Here is a 19,887-nt window from a genome sequence, read left to right as displayed (position 1 = left end):
CACCAAAAGCAAAAGCAGCAAAAGTAAGGACAGATAAATTGGACTACCTCAAAATTAAAAAGCTTCTGCACATCGAAAGACACAATCAGTAGAGTGAAAAGCCAACCTACAGAATGGGAGAAAGCATTTGTAAATCATGTATCTGATAAAGGGTTATTATCCAAAATATAAATGTGTAAAAAACTCCTACAACAACAGCAAAAAACAACCTGATTCAAAAATGGGCAAAGGACTTAAATAGACATTTCTCCAAAGAAGATTTACAAATGGCCAGCAAGCACATGAAAAGATGCTCACCATCACTAATCATTAGGGAAATGAAAATCAAAATCACAGTGAGACATATCACCTCACACCCATTAGGATGGCTACTATTAAAAAACAAAATAAAATAGAAAATAATGTGTTGGTGAGCATGTGGAGAAATTGGAACCTTTGTGCACTGCCGGTGGGAATGTACAATGGTGCAGCTGCGGTACAAAATAGTACGGCAGTTCCTCAAAAAATTAAAACCAGAATCACCATACAACCCAGCAATCCCACTTCTGGGTGTGTATACCCGAAAGAATTGAAAGCAGGGACCTGAAGAGGTATTTGTACACCCATTTTAATAGCATTATTCACAATAGCCAAGAGGTAGAAGCAACCCAGAGGTCTATCAGCAGATGAATGGATAAACAAAATGTGGTCTATGCATACAATGGACTATTATTCAGCCTAAAAAAATGAAGGAAATTCTGACACATACTACAACATGGGTGAACTTTGAAGACATTATGCTAAGTGAAATTAAGACAGTCACAAAAAGACAAATACTGTATAATGTCACTCATATGATAGAGTAGTCAAATTCATAGAGACAGAAGGTAAAATGGTGGTTGCCAGGGAGAATGGAAAATTGTTGTTTAATGGGTATAGAGTTTCCGTTTGAGATGAAAAGTTCTGTAGATGGATGATTGGGATGTTTGCACAATAATGTGAATGTACTTAATGTCACTGAACTATACACTTAAAAATGGTTAAATGGTAAAGTTTATGTTTATTTTAACCACAATTAAAACATTTTTTTAAATTGGATATTTTCGAGTTGAAAAGTACAGTAACCAAAATGAAAAACTCATTAGGGGGCTGCACCGTGGATTTGAGTTGTCAGAAGAAGGAATCAGCAAACTTGAAGATAGAGTGACAGAGATGATCTGGTCTGAAGAACTGAAAGAGAGAAGAATGAAGAAAAATGAACAGAACCTCAGAAAAATATAGGCCACTGTTAAGTGTCACAATGGGAATACCAGAAGTAGAAGAGGGAGAAAGGGGCAGAAAAAACACTCGAAGAAGTCATGGCTGACAACTTCCCCAAGCTGATGAAAAACACTAACCTACACAGCCGGAATGCTTAACAAACGCCAACGAGGATAGACACAAAGAGATCCACACTCAGACGTATTATAGTCAAAATTTTGAAAGTGAGACAATCGGAAAGCAGCAAGGGAGAAGTGACTTGTGGAGTATGAGGGAAGCCCACCAAGACTACAGCTGACGTCTCATCAGGAACAGTGGAGGCCCGCAGGCAGTGAGAAGACGTGTGAAAGTGCTGAGAGAGTCCTGCATCCTGCAGAGCTGTCTTTTGAAATAAAAACATTCTCAAGTAAATGAAAACTGAGAGAATCCCCTCCTAGCAGATCTGCCTTACAAGAAATACTAAAAGAAGTTCATTAGGCTGAAAGGAAGTGACACAAGACAGCACTTTGAATATACACATGAACTCCAGTAAGGGTAATTAAGTAGGTAATGATAAAAGACAGTATAATTACATATTTTTCTTAACTGATTCAAAACATTACTAAAGAGTAGCTTCTATCTGGTTGCTTTCTGGTTATTATAAGAAAGCCCTTTATGTTCACATCAAAGCATCCTCCCCAGCTCTAAGTTTTCTGAAGGAAAAACTGAGGCAAAGGGAGCTAGTGACTTGCCCAAGAAAGTTTATCTTAATCATGCATAAGGAATGAAGTGCCAGGAGTACTCTCAGAATCGGGAAATAATTTTCAAAGAAATCTTATAAACTGTCTTATCTCTTTTATATTTTTTAACTTCTATCTCCGTGGTTCTTTGAAGGTGATATCAAGTAAATGCTTATGGTTTCTTAATTTAGTAACAGGACTTTAATTCCATAGTCTCAGAGATATGAAGAACTGCTAAATTTTCACCTGACTTACAAACCAGATGAACAATTTATGGACTTATTGCCTTGTTTAGGCTACTTACACTGCTCTTTTGCACTTACTGGTGGAACTGAATCAAGTTTGCAGCCTTCTGATGAGGCACTTCAGAGCCTTGAACAGACTTTGCTACATCCCAAAAAGTCCGACTAAATCATTTTAATAGTTATCTGTCCTCTCTTGCTTCTGCTGCCTAAGAACTATTGCTTAAGAACCTCTGGAATGAGAACAAGAAATATGGGGCTATAAGTTGAGCATGGAAAATACTTAAGATAATAATCTTCATCTATCAACTCTTCTATTTATACTCTTCTATATATATTTATATATCTATCAACTCTTCTATTTATATATTAATGTTTCATTAATAGAAATAATATGTAGTGGTATCAGGAATCAATGTTTTTGTGTCATTCACATTTTTATTGAGCTTCCATTACACTTGGAACAGAATTAGCAAATAAATATGTAAGAACCAAGATATCTATTTATATACATAGTTCCATTTTAAACTGCGGCTGAAGGGAAAGTATTTCCCTAATATAGTTCCTGGAACTTAGCCAAGCAGCCCAACACTTCAGGGCACAGAACTGGAACAAGTGATCCTAGGTTTGCCAGTTGATAGAAGGGATGTTAAGTGATTTGCTCATGAAAATGCATCTATTTTTGGTTAGGAGTGAAGAAAAAAATTTACCTAGAATATTTGGAGGGAATCTGTCTATAGTGCCTACAGAAAGGGAAAAACGTACAGAAGCCACTTCTGTCTTGGAGTGGGAGAAAATGTGTAAAGCTCAGCTGTTCTAGTCCCTGGCTTTCAAGCAGTATTGCACCTAAAACACTCCGCAAGATGGTAATAATCTATTTTTCAGATCTTTTTCAAATCTTCACTGCAAGTAGTTCCACATTTCCAGTGAGAGCTTATTGCAGTGTGTGGCAACCCATTCAGTTACAAAGTTTTTTCCTCCTGAGTGTAGTTTTTCTTATTACAATGAAAGACTTTTTTTTTTAATTGGAGTCTAATTGCTTTACAGTGTTGTGTTAGTTTCTGCTGTATAACAAAGTGAATCAGCTCTATGTATACCTATATCCTCTCCTTCTTGGACCTCCCTCCCACCCCCTAGCCCCCATCCCACCCCTCTAGGTCGTCACAGAGCACTGAGCTGAGCTCCCTGTGCTATACAGCAGGTTCCCACTAGCTATCTATTTTACTTACACATGGTAGTGTATTTATGTCAAACCTAATCTCCCAATTCGTCCCACCCTCCCCTTCCCCCTCTGTGTTCACATGTCCATTCTCTACGTCTACGTCTCTATTCCTGCCCTGCAAATAGGTTCATCTGTACCATTTTTCTAGGTTCCACACGTATGCGTTGATATACGATACTTGCTTTTCTCTTTCTGGCTTACTTCACTCTGTATGACAGACTCTAGGTCCATCCACGTGTCTACAAATGACCCAATTTCGTTCCTTTTTATGGCTGAGTAATATTCCATTGTATGTATGTGCCACATCTTGTCTATCCATTCGCCTGTCGTTGGAAAGAGTGTTTGCTGTATCTCCAACTGGGTAAAGAGTGGCTGATAATGTATTTCCTTTTGGTAACCTTTTCATGGAATCACTGAATTATCCGTTTAAAATGGAAACAATAGGTAGGGGCTTTGTTGCTCTAACCCACCACTCAGTCATTCAGATCCCATTTGAACACCTCCAGGAAACTAGCACTTATGCCTCCTGAGGCCGTCTTTCCGTTTTTAAGAAATATTTTTCATGTAAGTCATGTAGGACCTCCTAAATCTTCCCTTCTTCAGGCCAAATCATCCTGACTCCTTTAACTTTTAATTCATTTGAATTAATTTTGCTTTTATTTTTTCATCCTTTAGAAAATATTTTTACTTCCTAGGTTTAGACAGTGCCTTCCCAGGGAGCAAAAGGCTGTGTGGAAAACATCTGAATAACACACACGCTTTATGAGCCAACAAGAAATTTAAATGTCAGAATGACAAAAATGCAGGAGGGAGAGTGAATATATCCGGAATGGGGCCTGGTACAGAAGGGCTGAGCCCACAGGCTCTGCAGTGGAAACTGTAGCTAGAGGACCAAAATAAGTTTGTTCATGTTCCATAAATTCATGAAGGCCGTTGACTGCACTGCTCAGGAGAGGGTCAGAAATTTCCACTCCCTCTCCCCGCAGGACAATCCTGTGGTTCATAGTTCCAGGCTAAACTGCCTCTTCCCGGCCCTGTGGTCTCTGGATGATGTAAAATAATGGAGCTGGACAGCACTTGAGACATCAGCTGACCCTGAAAACGTTCCAGGGTGCAGGCTCTGCAGCCTTCTTGGTAACCCACTCTCTTTATCACCCTCTGCTCTTTCTCCATGGTCTCTGCCTCCCCACCCCTGGCTGAGGCCAGGACCTCAAGGTATCCCAACCCCCGGGGTCAGGAGTAGGGTCATTAAGAAAGCCCGATGCATGTCAGCCAGGGGCATCACTTCCGCTGCCTTCACACGGGTTTCGTTTGAGCGCCGCCTACGTAGTAAGTGGATAATCACAAGCTGTACTCTCAGTTAGGACAGTCACATCTTCAGAAGGACCAAAATTGGAATAGATAACTTCTAAAAGTCCCTTCAGATCCAATGTTTTATGATTCTCTAATTCTGTGAACCAAGACAGGCTAAAAGAGTTCATCATAGGTTGTTTCTTGTAAACATTAACCTCAACTACTGTGAAGTACTTGGACCAGCAGGAAATTTTCTTATTCTTTGGGTGAAGTTCAGTCCTGATGGCCAAAGCCTCCAGAGGAGCATGAGAAGGCTGAAGAAAGAATCCAGAGAAAAAGCAAGTGTGACCGAGGAGGAACCTTTAGACTCCTGCACATCGAGGCCCCAAACCATGCAGAGACCTATCCACCGAGGACTCAGACACCACAACGAAGGGACAGCCTTGAAAGTGAAAAACAAAGATAAGATAAATGAAGAGAACAGAAGACGTATTCTGCATCTTAAGTTGTGGGTCGTAAGGAAGAAAGAATTGTCTGAGAGGCCTAGGCTGAAAACAGACAGATTCATATGAAATTCATTTTCTTTACTAGGAAAAATTAAGCATGTTTTGGTTGTACATGCCTAACTTTAAAAAAAAAGTACTTGTAGTGTTTGAAGGTTTTTTTTTTTAATTGATAAAAGTAGTAATGGCTCATTGTAGACAATTTTCATAATATCAAAAAATGTGAAGAACACCTAGAGAGAGTCGCTCTTACTGGGCGTGTTTCTTTAGTCCCTCAGCCCCCGGTGCATTCTTAAACACGATTGAAATATGGCCCAGGCCATTTTGTGTACTGATTTTTCACTTAGCATTATTACTATGTTCCAATGTCATGTAAAACTCTCAAGTTACACCATTTTAGTGACTACATAATATTTCGTCTTTAGAAGTCACCCGTGTTTCCGCAGCCGTTCTCCTGTCTGGGGACAGTTAGGTGGTTTCCTCTTTTTCATGATCATTATAAATGACCCTGTTAATAAACATCTTTGTACATGAGTATTTATTCACATTTTAAATTATTTACTTGTTTTCTTGAACTTTTGAGACTGATGTCATAAAGTACACCATTCCCTACCTGAGTCCTCCTCATTCAAGGTAGAGGACTGGGGTAACCCTGCCTCTGGCCCAGCCTGGCAAGTGTACAAGCACCGTTCCTCATATGAAAATAAACACCGTTGCTCGGAACTGTGTAAATCATTTCTGACTGTACTTTTGGGAGATGACATTACTGGACTGATTTTCGAGTTTGGTATTGGAGTTGCAAACAAGGTGACACTTTTATTATCTCATGCTCTCATCTACTGTAACTGACCTCCTGGAAGCTTTGGTACATGAGATGTCCGCAAGTTCAGATTTAAAGCACCTGCAGTCTGTGGCCCTCCACAGAAGTGATTTTCAGCTGAAATGCTTAGATTTGCCCTAACCTTGAATGCTCTTGAAGGGTACCTCTTTTTGGGTCCTGCGGAACTGATGGAGACTTATCTCCACGGGAAGGCCAGCTGTTCTTTTCTCTGTGGAGGCACTAAGTGCCCATCTTGAAGGGCGGTCAGCAGGCTCTCCCAGCAGCAGGCCTTCCTCTCTCGTCTCTGGCCTCGGAAAAGCTGTGTCTGAGCCCCTTTCTGTGGGCTTTCCCTGTGCAGTGCAGCCTCCTTCTCTGATCTGGTGTGCTCTTTGCTTCTCGACACCATTGTTTGGAGCAAGGGTGACAGCCTGCCCCTGACCCCTGGCTCCGTTGGTTGCACTGGCCGGTTTTACTGTGTCTGAGTGGAATGTTCCTTCTTTCCTCAGGTAAGGGAGTGGCTCTTTCTTTCTGTTTTTAGCTATTTAACTTTTATACCTTATCCTAGGGGACTTGGGGGTTGGGGGGACAGTGTCGTGGTACAGGAAGGGAAAATATCCAAGATGACCCTGTTGTTTTCCTTCTTTTTTTCCTCAGCTCTGTTGAGATATAATTGACGAATAAAATGGTAAAATACTACCATTTAAATGTTAACAATTTAAAGTGTACGCCGTGATGATTTGATATGTATTTGTACATCTACATTGCGAAAGGATTCTTGCCATCTCGTTAATTAATGCATCCATCACCTCACCTATTTATATATTCCAGTGTTATTTTCTAATCAGCTTGATTGAGGCATAATTTATATACAGTCCAGCCCACCAGTTGTAAGCGTACAGTTCCATGAGTTTTGACACACATGCATAGTAGTGTAACCACCACCATACTCGACAGAGAGAACAGAAAGTTTCCTGTGTAGACGTGTGTTTCCATTTCTCTTGGGTAAATACACCTCAGAATGGGACTGCTGGCTTGTACGCTTTATTGTATAAGAAACCACCAAATTGTTTTCCAAAGTGGCTTTACCATTTTGTGTGGATTTTTTCTCTTCGTACCTTTTAGGGTTCTTTTTTCTCTACCGCTTCACCTCCCTCCACCCCTCAAAGAAGCTCCTGTGCCTTAACAGTGTATGTCCGTCTTCAAGCAAAGACAAGGCCAGAGTCGGCACATCGAGGAAGAAGAGCAGCACCGGAGGGAGACGGGAGCATGCGAGTGAGAAAGATCCTTCTAGAAGGATTTGGGAACCTCACGCTGTTCCAATTCCTGTGACTACAGTGATACCATAACTTCAAGCTGCTTGAGGCTAACCGCAACTTACAAAACACTTTGCATGCATTAGATTTGCTACTACTGTCCCCCTTTGCAGATGGTGAGATGGGACTTACCCATGGTCACGTTGCTAGTTATTAGCAGAGCCAGGCTTGGGCTTCAGGTTTCCTGACCACTGCCCAGGGCTTTATCTGCCAGTAACAGCAGGTCGCCGCGTGTGGATCCGTGGCGCTGAGCTGGGGGCCTTCACCCACCACCACGCTGTGTGCTGTTCTTCCCACTTTTCAGATGAGGCGTTGATATGACTTGCCCAGGGCTGTGGAGCCAGGAGCAGGCTGGAGTGGCATGGACCCGGGGCCCTGACTGGTCCTGTGCTCTTTCCCCTTCTCCGGGCAGGAGAAACAAATGCTCCTTTCTAATAGCAGAGAGAAAAGGAGGAGGCGAAGGACACACAGGGCTGGGCAGGGGCCGCATCTGTTGGCCGACGTCCTGGCCACTTCTGTTCCAGTTTGCGTCGTTCCGTTTTTTTTTTTTTTAATTTATTTGGTTGCACCAGGTCTTAGCTGCGGCAGGCAGGCTCCTTAGTTGCGGCGTGCATGCAGGATCCAGTTCCCCGACCAGGGATGGAACCCGGGCCCCCTGCATTGGGAGCGCAGAGGCTTAGCCACTGCGCCACCAGGGAAGTCCCGCGTCGTTCACTTTGTACGTCGTACGTCATTGTTTCCAGGCTCTGTGTCCATGCTCAGTCCCCAGCGAGGACACCTGCTCCTCCTGCCTCTGTTACCTGCACCCTCTGCCTCCAAACCCCTGTTCCAGGTGGTGCCTAACCTCTGGCTGCGTTGTCACCTTTCCTTCCGACGTCATTTTCTCCCTCTTCTCCCCTCCTCGTCCCCTCTGCCCGTCCCCCTGCCTCTGCCGTCCTCGGAACAGCATCCGCCTGCCTTTCTCCAGGCCTCTCTGCTCCCAGGGCCGCTCCGCTTATCTGTGAATATGCCGTTTAAAGGGGGCGGAGGCCAGTTTCAGACCCATTCTAGTAATGTTTCCATTTTTTATCATTCGTGTGAAAATGTGAAACTCAGCGTTTTCTGCCCTAAATATGCTATTACTTTTTAAACTGTCTTTTTAACATTGAAGCGTGTGCAGTCGATGTTTTCGTGAGCTACTCAAAAATGATGTTGTTAATAGAAACTCCTTATGACAAGATCTACATCCTGAATGGTGAAAGAAAAATGCTTCTGCTGTACTGTTCTCTGCAAGTCATAAGATTCCAAAAGTGAATCTCCCGTATTTAAATGTTACCAGGAAAAGCTAGTAGTTTCTTTGTCTTACTAGTCAGGCTCACCCACATGTAGCAGAGGGTTACTGGATTTTACATCGTGCCCCTGAAGAGATATTTCGACTTAAGTGTCAGAATTCAAGATCCAGCCCCGGTTTCTGGGAGAGCAGGTGATACATTTTCAGAGGGTATGTGTGAAGCACTTGGGCCTCAGGGGAGGTGTTGGAAAATTACTTCAGAGCCCCAGGTTCTCTGCATGGGGGACCTTGCTTCTTCCCGTCGTCTGTCAAAGGGAGGGCCTGGCCTGGGTGTGGCCCGTGAGTGTCAGGGAAAAGATCCTCACAGCCCAGAAGCAGCACAGTGGATACTCTCCTCGTATCTGCTTTTGAGTGTATCAAGCTGGAGGATGTAAGCAACTATTAATTATGACTCAGCTCATGTCAGTAAATGAGATTAAGCCTCATCAAGTAGGACCTTGCCCTACTTACGCTGTTTCCTAGCCGACCCAGGAAATAAGACATTTTATAGATGTATTGAATTCCTTCTGCATCATAGGGACAGGAGAAGGACTGCGAAGTTATCGGGTGAAATGTAAGGGCAGCTCAGTAAGCATCCTGCAGGATGAGAGGTGTTCTTTAAAAAGCTGAGCTTGAAATTGGCACATGAATTGATCAAAAGAGGTGTGTGCTTGGGGAAGAAGCCAACAGTCATCTTTGGGATTCTTTTCTGCGTGGGTCTGAGCTCCTGTACATGCCACAGTCTGCCACCGACCTGGTTGTCTGGGGCTGGTAGCCCGACTGGGGAGATGGTTAGACCCCAGGCTGGGGGGGGGGAGGTGTGCAGGGGGGAGGGGGGCTGGAGCAGCACCTTTGCTGGAAGGGTCAGGGGTCTCCTCGGGTGTCGCCTTTGGCAGCATTTCAGAGCAGGACCCTCCCACCCAAGCTCCTCTGTGCACAAATGTCTATTAAGCGCTACAACTCAGCAACATTGCTGTTTTTAAACAGCATACAAACGTGACTAGAAATATCCTGAGAACGTTTGTTTTCACCCTTCCTTTAACATTCCGGTTTCTAGGGTGGGGAAGAGGGTGTAAGGGAGAGTTGAGGCGGATGCTCGTGGAAGAAGAGAATCTATAAGCCTCAACTCAGGAGCCCTGAGGAGGACTCACTCAGAGCCGAAGGCCCAGACACGAGGGCAGGAGAGCCGAGCTGAGCAGCTGGTTCAGAAGGCACTGAGGAAAGACGGGATCTTGTGAACAGGACGCGCTTCGGACACAGCTTGTGAAACCCTCAGTACCTCCTGCAATAAGTCAAACAGTTGAAGGGCTCTGTTCCTCCAGTGCAGGAGGTTGATGGCATCTGAAAACTGACGACTATCTCGTAACCTTCAGTCCTGTGAATCCCGGCCATTTAGGGGCTTTCACACTCGGGGAAGGAGAGGGAAAGAGGAAGCTTGTTCCAACCTCCCCCCACCTCGTCCTGACCTTTTTCAGAAAAGCCCTCCTAGGAGAGTTAGAAGGAACAAGGCATTTGCTGGAGGTTCCAAACAGCACTGCCCCTTGTTGAGAACCATTGCTGAGGACGAGAAGAGGCATTTCCAAGTGATGCTTCCACACCTCAGATTCCTCCGTCTCCAGCTGCAGGACTCCCGTGAACTCACATGTGTTGATTCTTTCCATTAACCGCCTTCAATGTCATGTCTAGGCTTCCCCATCCCAATGTTAAGTAAATATTTACCTATGTTCTAATTTTCTTCAGGTTTCAGTTTTTACATTTAAATCTTTAACTTGGTGTGAGGTAGGGATCTCACTTTTTTCTTCCTTCCAGATAGTTAGCAGCTAGCACGTTGTCCCAGCATCATTTATTGAATAAGTCAGATTTCCCCACTGATGTGATCACCTCCCTTCAAAATCCTACTTTGAGACACCAGCACTCCCCGACGGCATCCTGGTCGGGCCTCAGCCGCTCTGAATTTGGGCCGTGTTCTTGGCAAACTCCCACTGTGGCCTCCTGCACAGTGGTCCTCTGGCCCGCCGAGGTCTCGGTTTCAGCGGCGTTGCTATCTTTTTCCAAAGAGCAGATTGTGTGGTTATTTAAGGTCTGTATTTTGCTCAAATTTGATAAAAATCAATGGAGAAAGTCAGGGTGTTGGTACTTGGCAATAAGAAACTGGCCGGGTAAATATCATGCAAGATAGAAATCATCTGGTCTCAGAAAAGGGGCAAGCATTTCTCCTCAACCAGCTGCTTTTGGACTTAAGCTGGTTGGCTGAGGGTTTGAGTGTGAAGGAGAAAACATAGACACAGTTGTAGAAATACGTTATCTAAGGTCATCTAAGTAGGAGAGGGAATCCCTGCTCTGAAATGGTGCCAGGGGGACCATAAAAACAATGAAACGCCTCACTCCAAGCAAAGCTGGGCTGAGGGCATCGCTGCTGAGCTGCCTTCACCCCTGTGTGTGCCATGTCCAGCCACGAGCTGTGCTCAGACACCATCCGGCCACCGGCAAACAAAACCAAGTACAGTGCAGAAGGGAAAACACACCCTGCTCAGTGACTTTTCAGCCCAGCTCCACAGGTAGGCGCCAGCTCTCCTCTCTCCACCGCTGTTGGCAACGCCACGGTTGGCTTCTTTGCATCACTTCTCTTCCCCTGTCACCACCCCTGCCCCGGGCTCAGGACACGCCGTCTGCGCCGTGCAGGGGCCTCGTAGGCAGTCTCCCCACGTCCACCCCGGCCTCCATCGTGTCCCCTCTTCCCACTGTGGCCAGGGGGCCTCCCAGAAGGAGGGTTTGAGCATGTCAGCACCCTTTCAGCGCCCCCTGTTGTTAGTCGGTGACCACAGTCTTTAATATGGTCCAGCTCAGCTTCCGTCGTGGGCCCCTCACCCCCGCTGCCACCGGTCCCCTCCCCTCATCCCGCTCCTTCCCAGCTGGGAACCGCCTGGAACGCCTCCCCCAGTCGCGGGTTGACCCCCCATCCTTAGATGGCAGGGGACCGTCTCCTGCCCACGCAGACCAGGCCTTGCCCCCATCCGTGCACTCGTGATGCTGCACGTGCAGCGAGAGCCTCCTGCCTCCGTAGCATCGGCTGCAGCTGATGGTCTGACGTGTGTTTGTCGATGAGCATCTGTTTCCCTCCCTGGATGGGAGCGCCGCGCACGTGCAGGACCCCGTCCATCATCGCTCAGCATCTTCCTCGTGACGGGCACGCGGGGGCATGCAGTAAATATCTGTTGAGCATTGTCCTTGTTGGCCCTCTGGGCCACCTAACCTGACAGATGAGCTTTCATCTAGAACTCTTTTATATTTTAAGATAGATAATATTGGTCCAGAATGGTTTAATTTTGTATTTTCATTTATAGAACGTTGTCTCTTTAGAGTGGTCTTTTCCCGTGTCTCCATTGGGCCCAGAATCTCCAGAATTGCATGGACTACAAAGCTTAGAAAATGAGAAGGTGGTCAGGGCACATTTTTTATTTCATCGTGTGCCTTGTAGCATTGCCTACCCTGCCCTCCCAGCATGTGTACTCACCACATTTTAGTGAATTATATTTTTTAAAAAGATGGTTCTCAATATACGTTTATTGATTTGTTTTTTATGTATTATTTTAATTTGAAAAGCACGTCACCATCGTATACAGTTTTTGGAGGAAAGGAAAAAATGATCTCTGACACTGCTTCTTAAACTCAACCACTGTTACAATTTTAGTGATTACCTTTTGGTCTTTTATATGCCTTTTAACATTGCGACAATCACAGGTACATAAATTTTATGTCCTGCTTTTTTTCCTCTAAATAACCTTAATGTTGATTGATCATTATATTGTGTATGACGTGGTGTATAAGCCTATTTTATTCAGTTCAGTAAGCATTTATGGGCACCATTCCCGATGCCTAGAACCACTCAAAGGAACTGCACAGACATGGTACTTTGACTATATAATAATAGAACACCACCGTTCTGAGGCTTTTAGTGACATTTTTACTTCATTCATTTTTACTTCATTTTTACTTCATGTATTAATTTTGTGGTGTCACATCTTCATACCAGGAGGAAGCCTATGCAAGAGTTATTTCATTTGTTTAATAGCTTCTTTCTTCACTTATTCAACAACTTGATTAGGGCTTACCCCGTGCCAGGCGCTAGTCTGTGTGCTGGAGACACAACAAAGTCCTTGCGTCCCGTGAGGGGCCAGACAGGAGTGAGTGTGTGAATGAATGAATGAGGTGGTCAGTAGAAAAGACAAACGGTCAGGTGAGAGGGAGGGATAATGGCATGGGGGGTGCTCTTCGACAGGGTCAGGGAGGGCTGCTCTGGTGACATCTGGGCAGAGAGGGACTTGGAGCAGGTGGTGAGCTGTGCAGCCATCAGAGAGGCTGTTTCTGGCAGAGGGACCAGGAGGTACAAAGGCCCTGAGGTGAGCGAGCCAGTGAGGGGAGGGGGTGGGCAGGAGCTGAGGTCAGTGAGCCCGGGCGGGGTGTGGGGGGAGGCCTGAGGAGATCTGGTGGGGAGCCCCGAGGAGATCTGGGGGGGAGCCCCGAGGAGATCTAGGCGGGGAGCCCCGAGGAGACCTGGTGGGGAGCCCCGAGGAGATCTGGGAGGAGCCCCAAGGAGATCTGGGAGGAGCCCCGAGGAGATCTGGTCGGGGGGCCCGAGGAGATCGGGGGGTGCCCCAAGTACATCTGCTGGGGGAGCCCCACGGAGATCTGGGAGGGCCTCCCAGGCTGTGGTCAGGCCTCTGGCTGTTCCCCGAGCGAGGTGGGAAGCAGGGCGTAGTGACCTGATCTGCCTCTTGCTCTGACACGGTGGCTTCGCTCCAGCTTCCCTGTCCCCTGGGAGCCCCTTCAGTTCCCACCCTGTCACCTTTTGAAAGAGTCACTTCGTGTCTGACCCGGGCCTGCTGAGCTCAGGGTGTGCAAATGGTCAGGTAGACAGTTGCCACACCCCATAGTGTCACAGAGCCACATCGGGTCATCCTGCTCCAAGAAATTAGGCACGGTCCACGTATTTGAAAAGCTCTGTAACTCTGAATTTCTCGTTTCCTTATCTTTTGCTCATCCAAGGCAATTTTTTCTTTCTAAAATAAAGACCACATATATTTTTCAAATTGCATAAAAATGTATCGTGTTAAGACTTCCTATCAGTCTGTGATCATAAGGCAGCTTCACGCTGTGACGTTCTAGAATCAGCTTTTCTGGGGGTGGGGTGGGCAGTTAGCCTGATTATAATCTTCCTTGCGTTGCTTTATGGTCAGATCCGCCACGTGACAGCGTGAGATCCCATCAGCAGTTTCCAAACATTTCTTTCTGAAAGAACAAACTGTTGTCACCGGTTCCTCAGGGTAATTGATCTCTTTTGTCTTCTTCCTGTTGCAGGGGGAGACCTCACAGCTTCCCCAGACTGGGAAGGAAAATATGGAATGTGTTTTACCGCTGACTGAACACAACCCAATGAACTGTCCTGACAGTCGTTTGAAAACCAGCAGCTAGCAGTTTGTGCAGCTCCAGCGCCATCCGGCACTTTGCAGAGCAGACTCATTGTTTACGGGAACCCTCGGCCTGACGACGTTTGAACCTCAGGCTAGGCGGCTTTCAAATACGTCTGCAAAAGAAAAGTACCCGGAGCCCCCTTTCCAAAATGGCCACGGATGAGTATCTGTGGATGGTCATCTTGGGTTTTTTCATAGCTTTTATCTTGGCGTTTTCCGTGGGTGCCAATGATGTTGCCAATTCGTTCGGTACCGCCGTGGGCTCGGGCGTGGTGACCCTGAGGCAGGCCTGCATCCTGGCTTCAATCTTTGAAACCACCGGCTCGGTGTTACTGGGGGCCAAAGTCGGAGAGACCATCCGGAAAGGCATCATCGACGTGAACCTGTACAACCACACCGTGCAGACGCTCATGGCCGGGGAGGTCAGTGCCATGGTCGGTAAGTAGCCTCGTCTTTCCGCCCGCGGGAGTGTGTCCACTGACCCATTTCTCATTTGTCATATCCGTAAATGAGATTTTTGTTTTAACTTTTCAAAAACTGGTTTGATGGTTCTTTTTTATTTCTTTAATTGAAGTCCAGTTGATTTACAATGTTGCGTTCGTTTCAGGTGTACAGCAAAGTGATTCAGCCATATATATATGTATGTATACTTTTTCAGATTTCTCATTTACTATATCTTATTTGTGCTCTCTGTGTTTTAATTCAGTTATGATTTTGGTCAGTGTTCAAATACCAAGCAACCATTTCTTTCCTTGAATGTATGGCAGACTTGCTTATTCAAATAGATTTGGGCGAAGTCAGTGCTTTTCATAAAGTCCAGAAAAAGATATTTGTAGCATAGCTCTTTGTCATTTTAAAGCTGTTTGAAAGTTATTAAAGAAAGAACACGTCTAAGTGAATGTGTTTGAGAGGTTTACTTAGGTTTATTTATAAACCTTGAAGGTTCATTTCTATTTTTTCATAGATTTTTCATCAGTTAGGAAGTAATGTTTTCAAAACTTGGTTGCCCAAAACCAGTATTCATTACCTTAACTTTTGTATTCTCCGTTGAAGTTTTAGAGCAGTTGCCAATTGAATCTTAAGTGACTGTGTTTTCAAGAAATTCTGGTCTTCTCTGTCATTTGTCTTCCTTTTGTTAGCGTTTGTTTGGATTTTCTGATTCCACCCCTGGGAGCTCCATCTAGTACGCTTGTTTTCTTTTCCACTGGAAGATCACTTGTATGTCACCTGTTTGCAGTAGGACCTCTTATTGGTGGTGTCGGGCGTGTGGTTCCTCCCCTGCCCGAGGCGACTCCACACTGGCAGCACCATGGGCGCTGCCCTCGCTGAGCTGGAAGATTCGGGCAGCAGGGCCTTAGGTGCAGCCGACAGGCTAGCTCCTCTGCTTGCCTCTAGGTCGAGGTGATGCACAGCAGATGGCGTGTCTACACGGGTAGTGGGGGAGAGGGGGGAGAAGGGAGTCCTGCCACCTTCTGCTTTCAACAGGGCACGTGCTTTTGTGGGGAGAGCCCTGCACCGGGAGGCCGGATGCTGGTGGACCAAGAACACGGCTACATCCCACGGATCCCCAGGGGTTTACCACCACCAGCACTTCTTAAGTCCCAGAATGTGCAGGTCATTTGCCAGGTTTACGATGGCCCATCATCTTTTCGTTACAGCAGGTTAGTTTGAGAAGTAGAGTAGTTGAGGCCTTTGATTGGAAGATGGATGTCCTCAGTAAGGAATTAAATACTACTAAAGCACAGTAAGCTGGTCATATGTGCTGAGGAGTTCCTCTTTGTCAGCTGCACATGTTGTTTGAAAGATGTAAGGCTCATGATTACTTTAATTCATCATTATTTTTAAGAATTAAAAATCATTTACTGCAACAGCTACCGTAATGATTGAATGTTCACCTTCACTGGACATGTACTTCTCAGCACAGTCCGGTATAATTGACGTTTCCCTGACAGTTTGACAGTTGTTTGTCAAATTCACCCTCAATAGTCATGATCAATATCTAAGATGTAATCATATCAAGCGGAAATTAAGATTTTGCCAGTCGGTATGATGCGGACAAGATATATTGAAAGTAGAGGAGAAATAAAGAAAAACACTGATGAAGTTCAATCTTTTTTTTTTAAATTTTATAATTGGAGTGTAGTTGATTTACAATGTTGTGTTAGCTTCAGGTGTACAGTAAAGTGAGTCAGTTATACATATACATATATCCGCTCTTTTTGTAGATTCTTTTCCCATATAGGTCATTACAGAGTATTGAGTAGAGTTCCCTGTGCTATACAGTGATGAAGTTCAATTTTAACAGAGGTTTCTCCTTGCGTTGGATGAGCCCTTTGGGGAGTGGTGGTGCTTATTGAGGAGATTTGTTTGTGAGGCTGCCCCAGGGCCCTGGGTGGACGGAAGGCCTGTGGGCTGAGCTCCACGTCACCACTAACTTGCCGTGTAGACAGCATAACTTGTCCAGTTTTTGGGTTTTCCCACCCCTGGCCTTGGTCTCTACACTCAAAGAATGAAGAATACTTAGCTCCACTAAAATTTAGGTCAACCAAAGCATTTGGGGGGTTTGCTTGAGTAACTTGATTTTGTTTGCTTTGGTGTCTTTTTTTTTTTGGTGTGTGGTTAGAAGGATCTCAAAGCCTATTTTGTTGGGAATTGGTGAGAGTTACCTAGACTTTTAAAATTGGGTTCCTTGCACATGGGAACTGGGGAATTTTAAGATGGTAGTATAATCATGATTGGCCCAAACCAAGATGATTCTCTTCAGATGCCTGAGTTCTCCCAATCTTCCTCTTTTAAAGTCAACATCCCTTTCTTTGTCCCTTTTCTCCCCCTGTCTCTTTATTTTTTTTCTCTTTTTTCTTTATAATCTTCACCCCAAGCCCATGGGTCTCTGTGCTTGCTGGTAAAGTTGTGGTAGTGTTAAGTTGATTGGGTAGAAGAAATTGTTCATGCCAGCCACACTTCCTGAACAAGGCATCTCCGGGGCCTCTAGCTCAGCCCTAAAGCAACAGTCGATCCACTTAGTATGAAACCGCCAGTGGTTCCCAGAATCCACTGAGAATTCAGAACGCGCCATCTTTTCGTGGAAATACCCACGACAGCACGACCGAGCCATCTCCTGGAACCACCCTAGGAAGTGCTGAGTCTTCTTTGCCTCCGCGTAACCTGTACCGTCTCTGCCGTTCTTTCATCCTCCAGGAGCCTGTGGCCTCAGACACCCATCTTAACCTCCACCTCCCCCAGGTTTTGTCTGGCAGCCTCATCCTGTGCTTAATCCCCTCCTTCATTGCAGGACATCATTATCTTAGGTTAATCTCTCTCTTTTTCCCACTGTTTTTCTTAACGTTAATGTAATCCCATTCACCTCCAGGAATTCCCAAGGTCAAGGAGGGCCTCTGGCCCACTCTCGCCTTGCAAGGCCCCGTCCTCCCCTCTGTCCCCTGCTCCCCAGCGCCCACCCCCCCCCCCCCCCCCGCGTCCTCCCTCTCTCAGGCAGCCCCATCCCCCTACCTTTCCTTACAAACCCTCCTGTTATAAAGTCAGCCAGAGAGAGGAGAGTGGCTTTCAGGATTGAAAACCTCATAGTCTGAATTCACGTGGGTGAGTTTATCCCATTCTCTTAACATCACTAGGGTATTTTACTTATTGTAAGAATATTTGCTTTTTAAGTTCTGTGGTGTGAAACACGCTCCAAACTCTGGCTTTATTTTTAAAACAACAAGTCCCTGAGGAGCCCAGGGCTTAGCTGTCCGGGCTTGCAGAACTGCCCGCGGGGGAGCCTGGCTGCTGCCATCAAGCCCGTCACCGGTCTGGCGGCCCAAGGCTGGCCCTCCTCCTCCCAGCACACGTTTCAGGGGCAGATCTGGGGTCACGGCCCGCTGCGGCGCCAAGGTGAGCCTGCCTGGCGCTCCCGGAGCAGCTGTCAGCCTCGCTCCGCAAATGGGGACCTGCACGACCTCTCACGAGCCTCCGGAACGCAGATGATTTTGGAGAAAATGCCAGGGGTCTGTTTAAAAATGCTGCTACCAAGCAGCCAGATTTCCAGAGTTAACACTTGGGATTAATGCCGTGCCCTGCTTATCAGCCAGGCCCTTTGTCCCCTGCAGCCCTGTGTGAGCTTTTCAACAGCTGTTTCCGAAAGTGACCTCTCCCCAGCCCATGCTTTTAATACTCCCTGCAAAACTTGATCTGCTTATGAAAATATCTGAAGTGAACTGTAGCCTGGAAGAACACGAAGCCTAGAAAAGGGTGGCGAAATTGAGGTAAAAGGACACAAAGCCCAAACCCAGGGATCCTCTTAACTCCTGAGAATTAGAAGGCCTGGAGGGAGCAGGCCAAAAAAGGCCCAGCCGCCCGGGCAGGGGCTGAGGGTAGATGCCCAGCGTGGGGTTAAATATCATAGTTACTTCTCACAGGAGAGGCAAAACTACGAAAAGTAATGTGGGATTACACACACTCTCTCTCTTTGTTTTTATTGAGGTATATTCGACGTGACATTATATTGGCTTCAGGTGTACAGCATCGTGATTTGATGTTTGTATTTTATACTCTCTCTTGTACCGACTAATATACATAGGCAGTATCTAGCCTCCTCATGATGTGACCGAACGGCGTAACTACAGCAGAATCTTTGCCAATACGCAGCCTTTGCTGTTTCTCCATGTTCATTAGTCCCCAGTCTCCTGCTTGGTCCTGGCCACACTTCGCATCAGAACTCACCTCATCACCAGCACTCTTGCTTAACCATGACAAAGGCAACTAGGAACTGACGTCACGAGGCTTCTCTTTAAATACTTTCAAATACTTTCCTTTGAATAAGTCAGCATTATCCCTTCAGTGTTGAAGAATGTTCCTTTGGCTAAAGTTATTTGCGTGGCTTCTCTCGGGGCTTTGTAAAGAAACAATCCATATCCATCCACCTCACTACAAATAACTCAATTTCGTTTCTTTTTATGGCTGAGTAATATCCCATTGTATATGTGTGCCACATCTTCTTTATCCATTCATCCGATGATGGACACTTAGGTTGCTTCCATGTCCTGACTATTGTAAATAGAGCTGCAATGAACATTGTGGTACATGACTCTTTTTGAATTATGGTTTTCTCAGGGTATATGCCCAGTAGTGGGATTGCTGGGTCGTATGGTAGTTCTATTTTTAGTTTTTTAAGGAACCTCCATACTGTTCTCCACAGTGGCTGTATCAATTTACATTCCCACCAAGAGTGCAAGAGGGTTCCCTTTTCTCCGCACCCTCTCCAGCATTTATTGTTTCTAGATTTTTTGATGATGGCCATTCTGACTGGTGTCAGATGATATCTCATTGTAGTTTTGATTTGCATTTCTCTAATGATTAATGATGTTGAGCATTCTTTCATGTGTCTGTTGGCAATCTGTATATGTTCTTTGGAGAAATGTCTATTTAGGTCTTCTGCCCATTTTTGTAGTGAGGTGGATGGACCTAGAGTCTGTCATACAGAGTGAAGTAAGTCAGAAAGAGAAAAACAAATACCGTATGCTAACACATATATATGGAATCTAAGAAAAAAAAAAAAAAAGGTCATGAAGAACCTAAGGGTAAGACGGGAATAAAGACACAGACCTACTAGAGAATGGACTTGAGGATATGGGGAGGGGGAAGGGTACGCTGTGACAAAGTGAGAGAGTGGCATGGACATATATACACTACCAAACGTAAAATAGATAGCTAGTGGGAAGCAGCTGCATAGCACAGGGAGATCAGCTCGGTGGTTTGTG

At 45.5% G+C, this 19,887-nt stretch overlaps 1 protein-coding gene across 7 annotated transcripts in view; it reads left to right on the top strand.

The window, feature by feature from the left end:
- The window catches only part of SLC20A2 (solute carrier family 20 member 2), a 105,067-nt gene that overhangs the window by 41,441 nt on the left and 43,739 nt on the right, over positions 1 to 19,887 (top strand). For all 7 annotated transcript variants that reach the window (XM_061177219.1, XM_061177220.1, XM_061177218.1 and 4 more), the window contains one exon: positions 14,019 to 14,569. In XM_061177219.1, the coding sequence (XP_061033202.1) occupies positions 14,281 to 14,569 (289 nt within the window). In that variant the 5' untranslated portion in view covers positions 14,019 to 14,280. The remainder of the gene's footprint in view (positions 1 to 14,018; positions 14,570 to 19,887) is intronic.

The sequence above is a fragment of the Eubalaena glacialis genome, chromosome 20 (genome assembly GCF_028564815.1).
Source record: "Eubalaena glacialis isolate mEubGla1 chromosome 20, mEubGla1.1.hap2.+ XY, whole genome shotgun sequence".
Taxonomy (NCBI): domain Eukaryota; kingdom Metazoa; phylum Chordata; class Mammalia; order Artiodactyla; family Balaenidae; genus Eubalaena; species Eubalaena glacialis.
The sequence above is the reverse complement of the archived record's forward strand: the minus strand, read 5'-3'. Positions and strand labels throughout refer to the sequence as shown.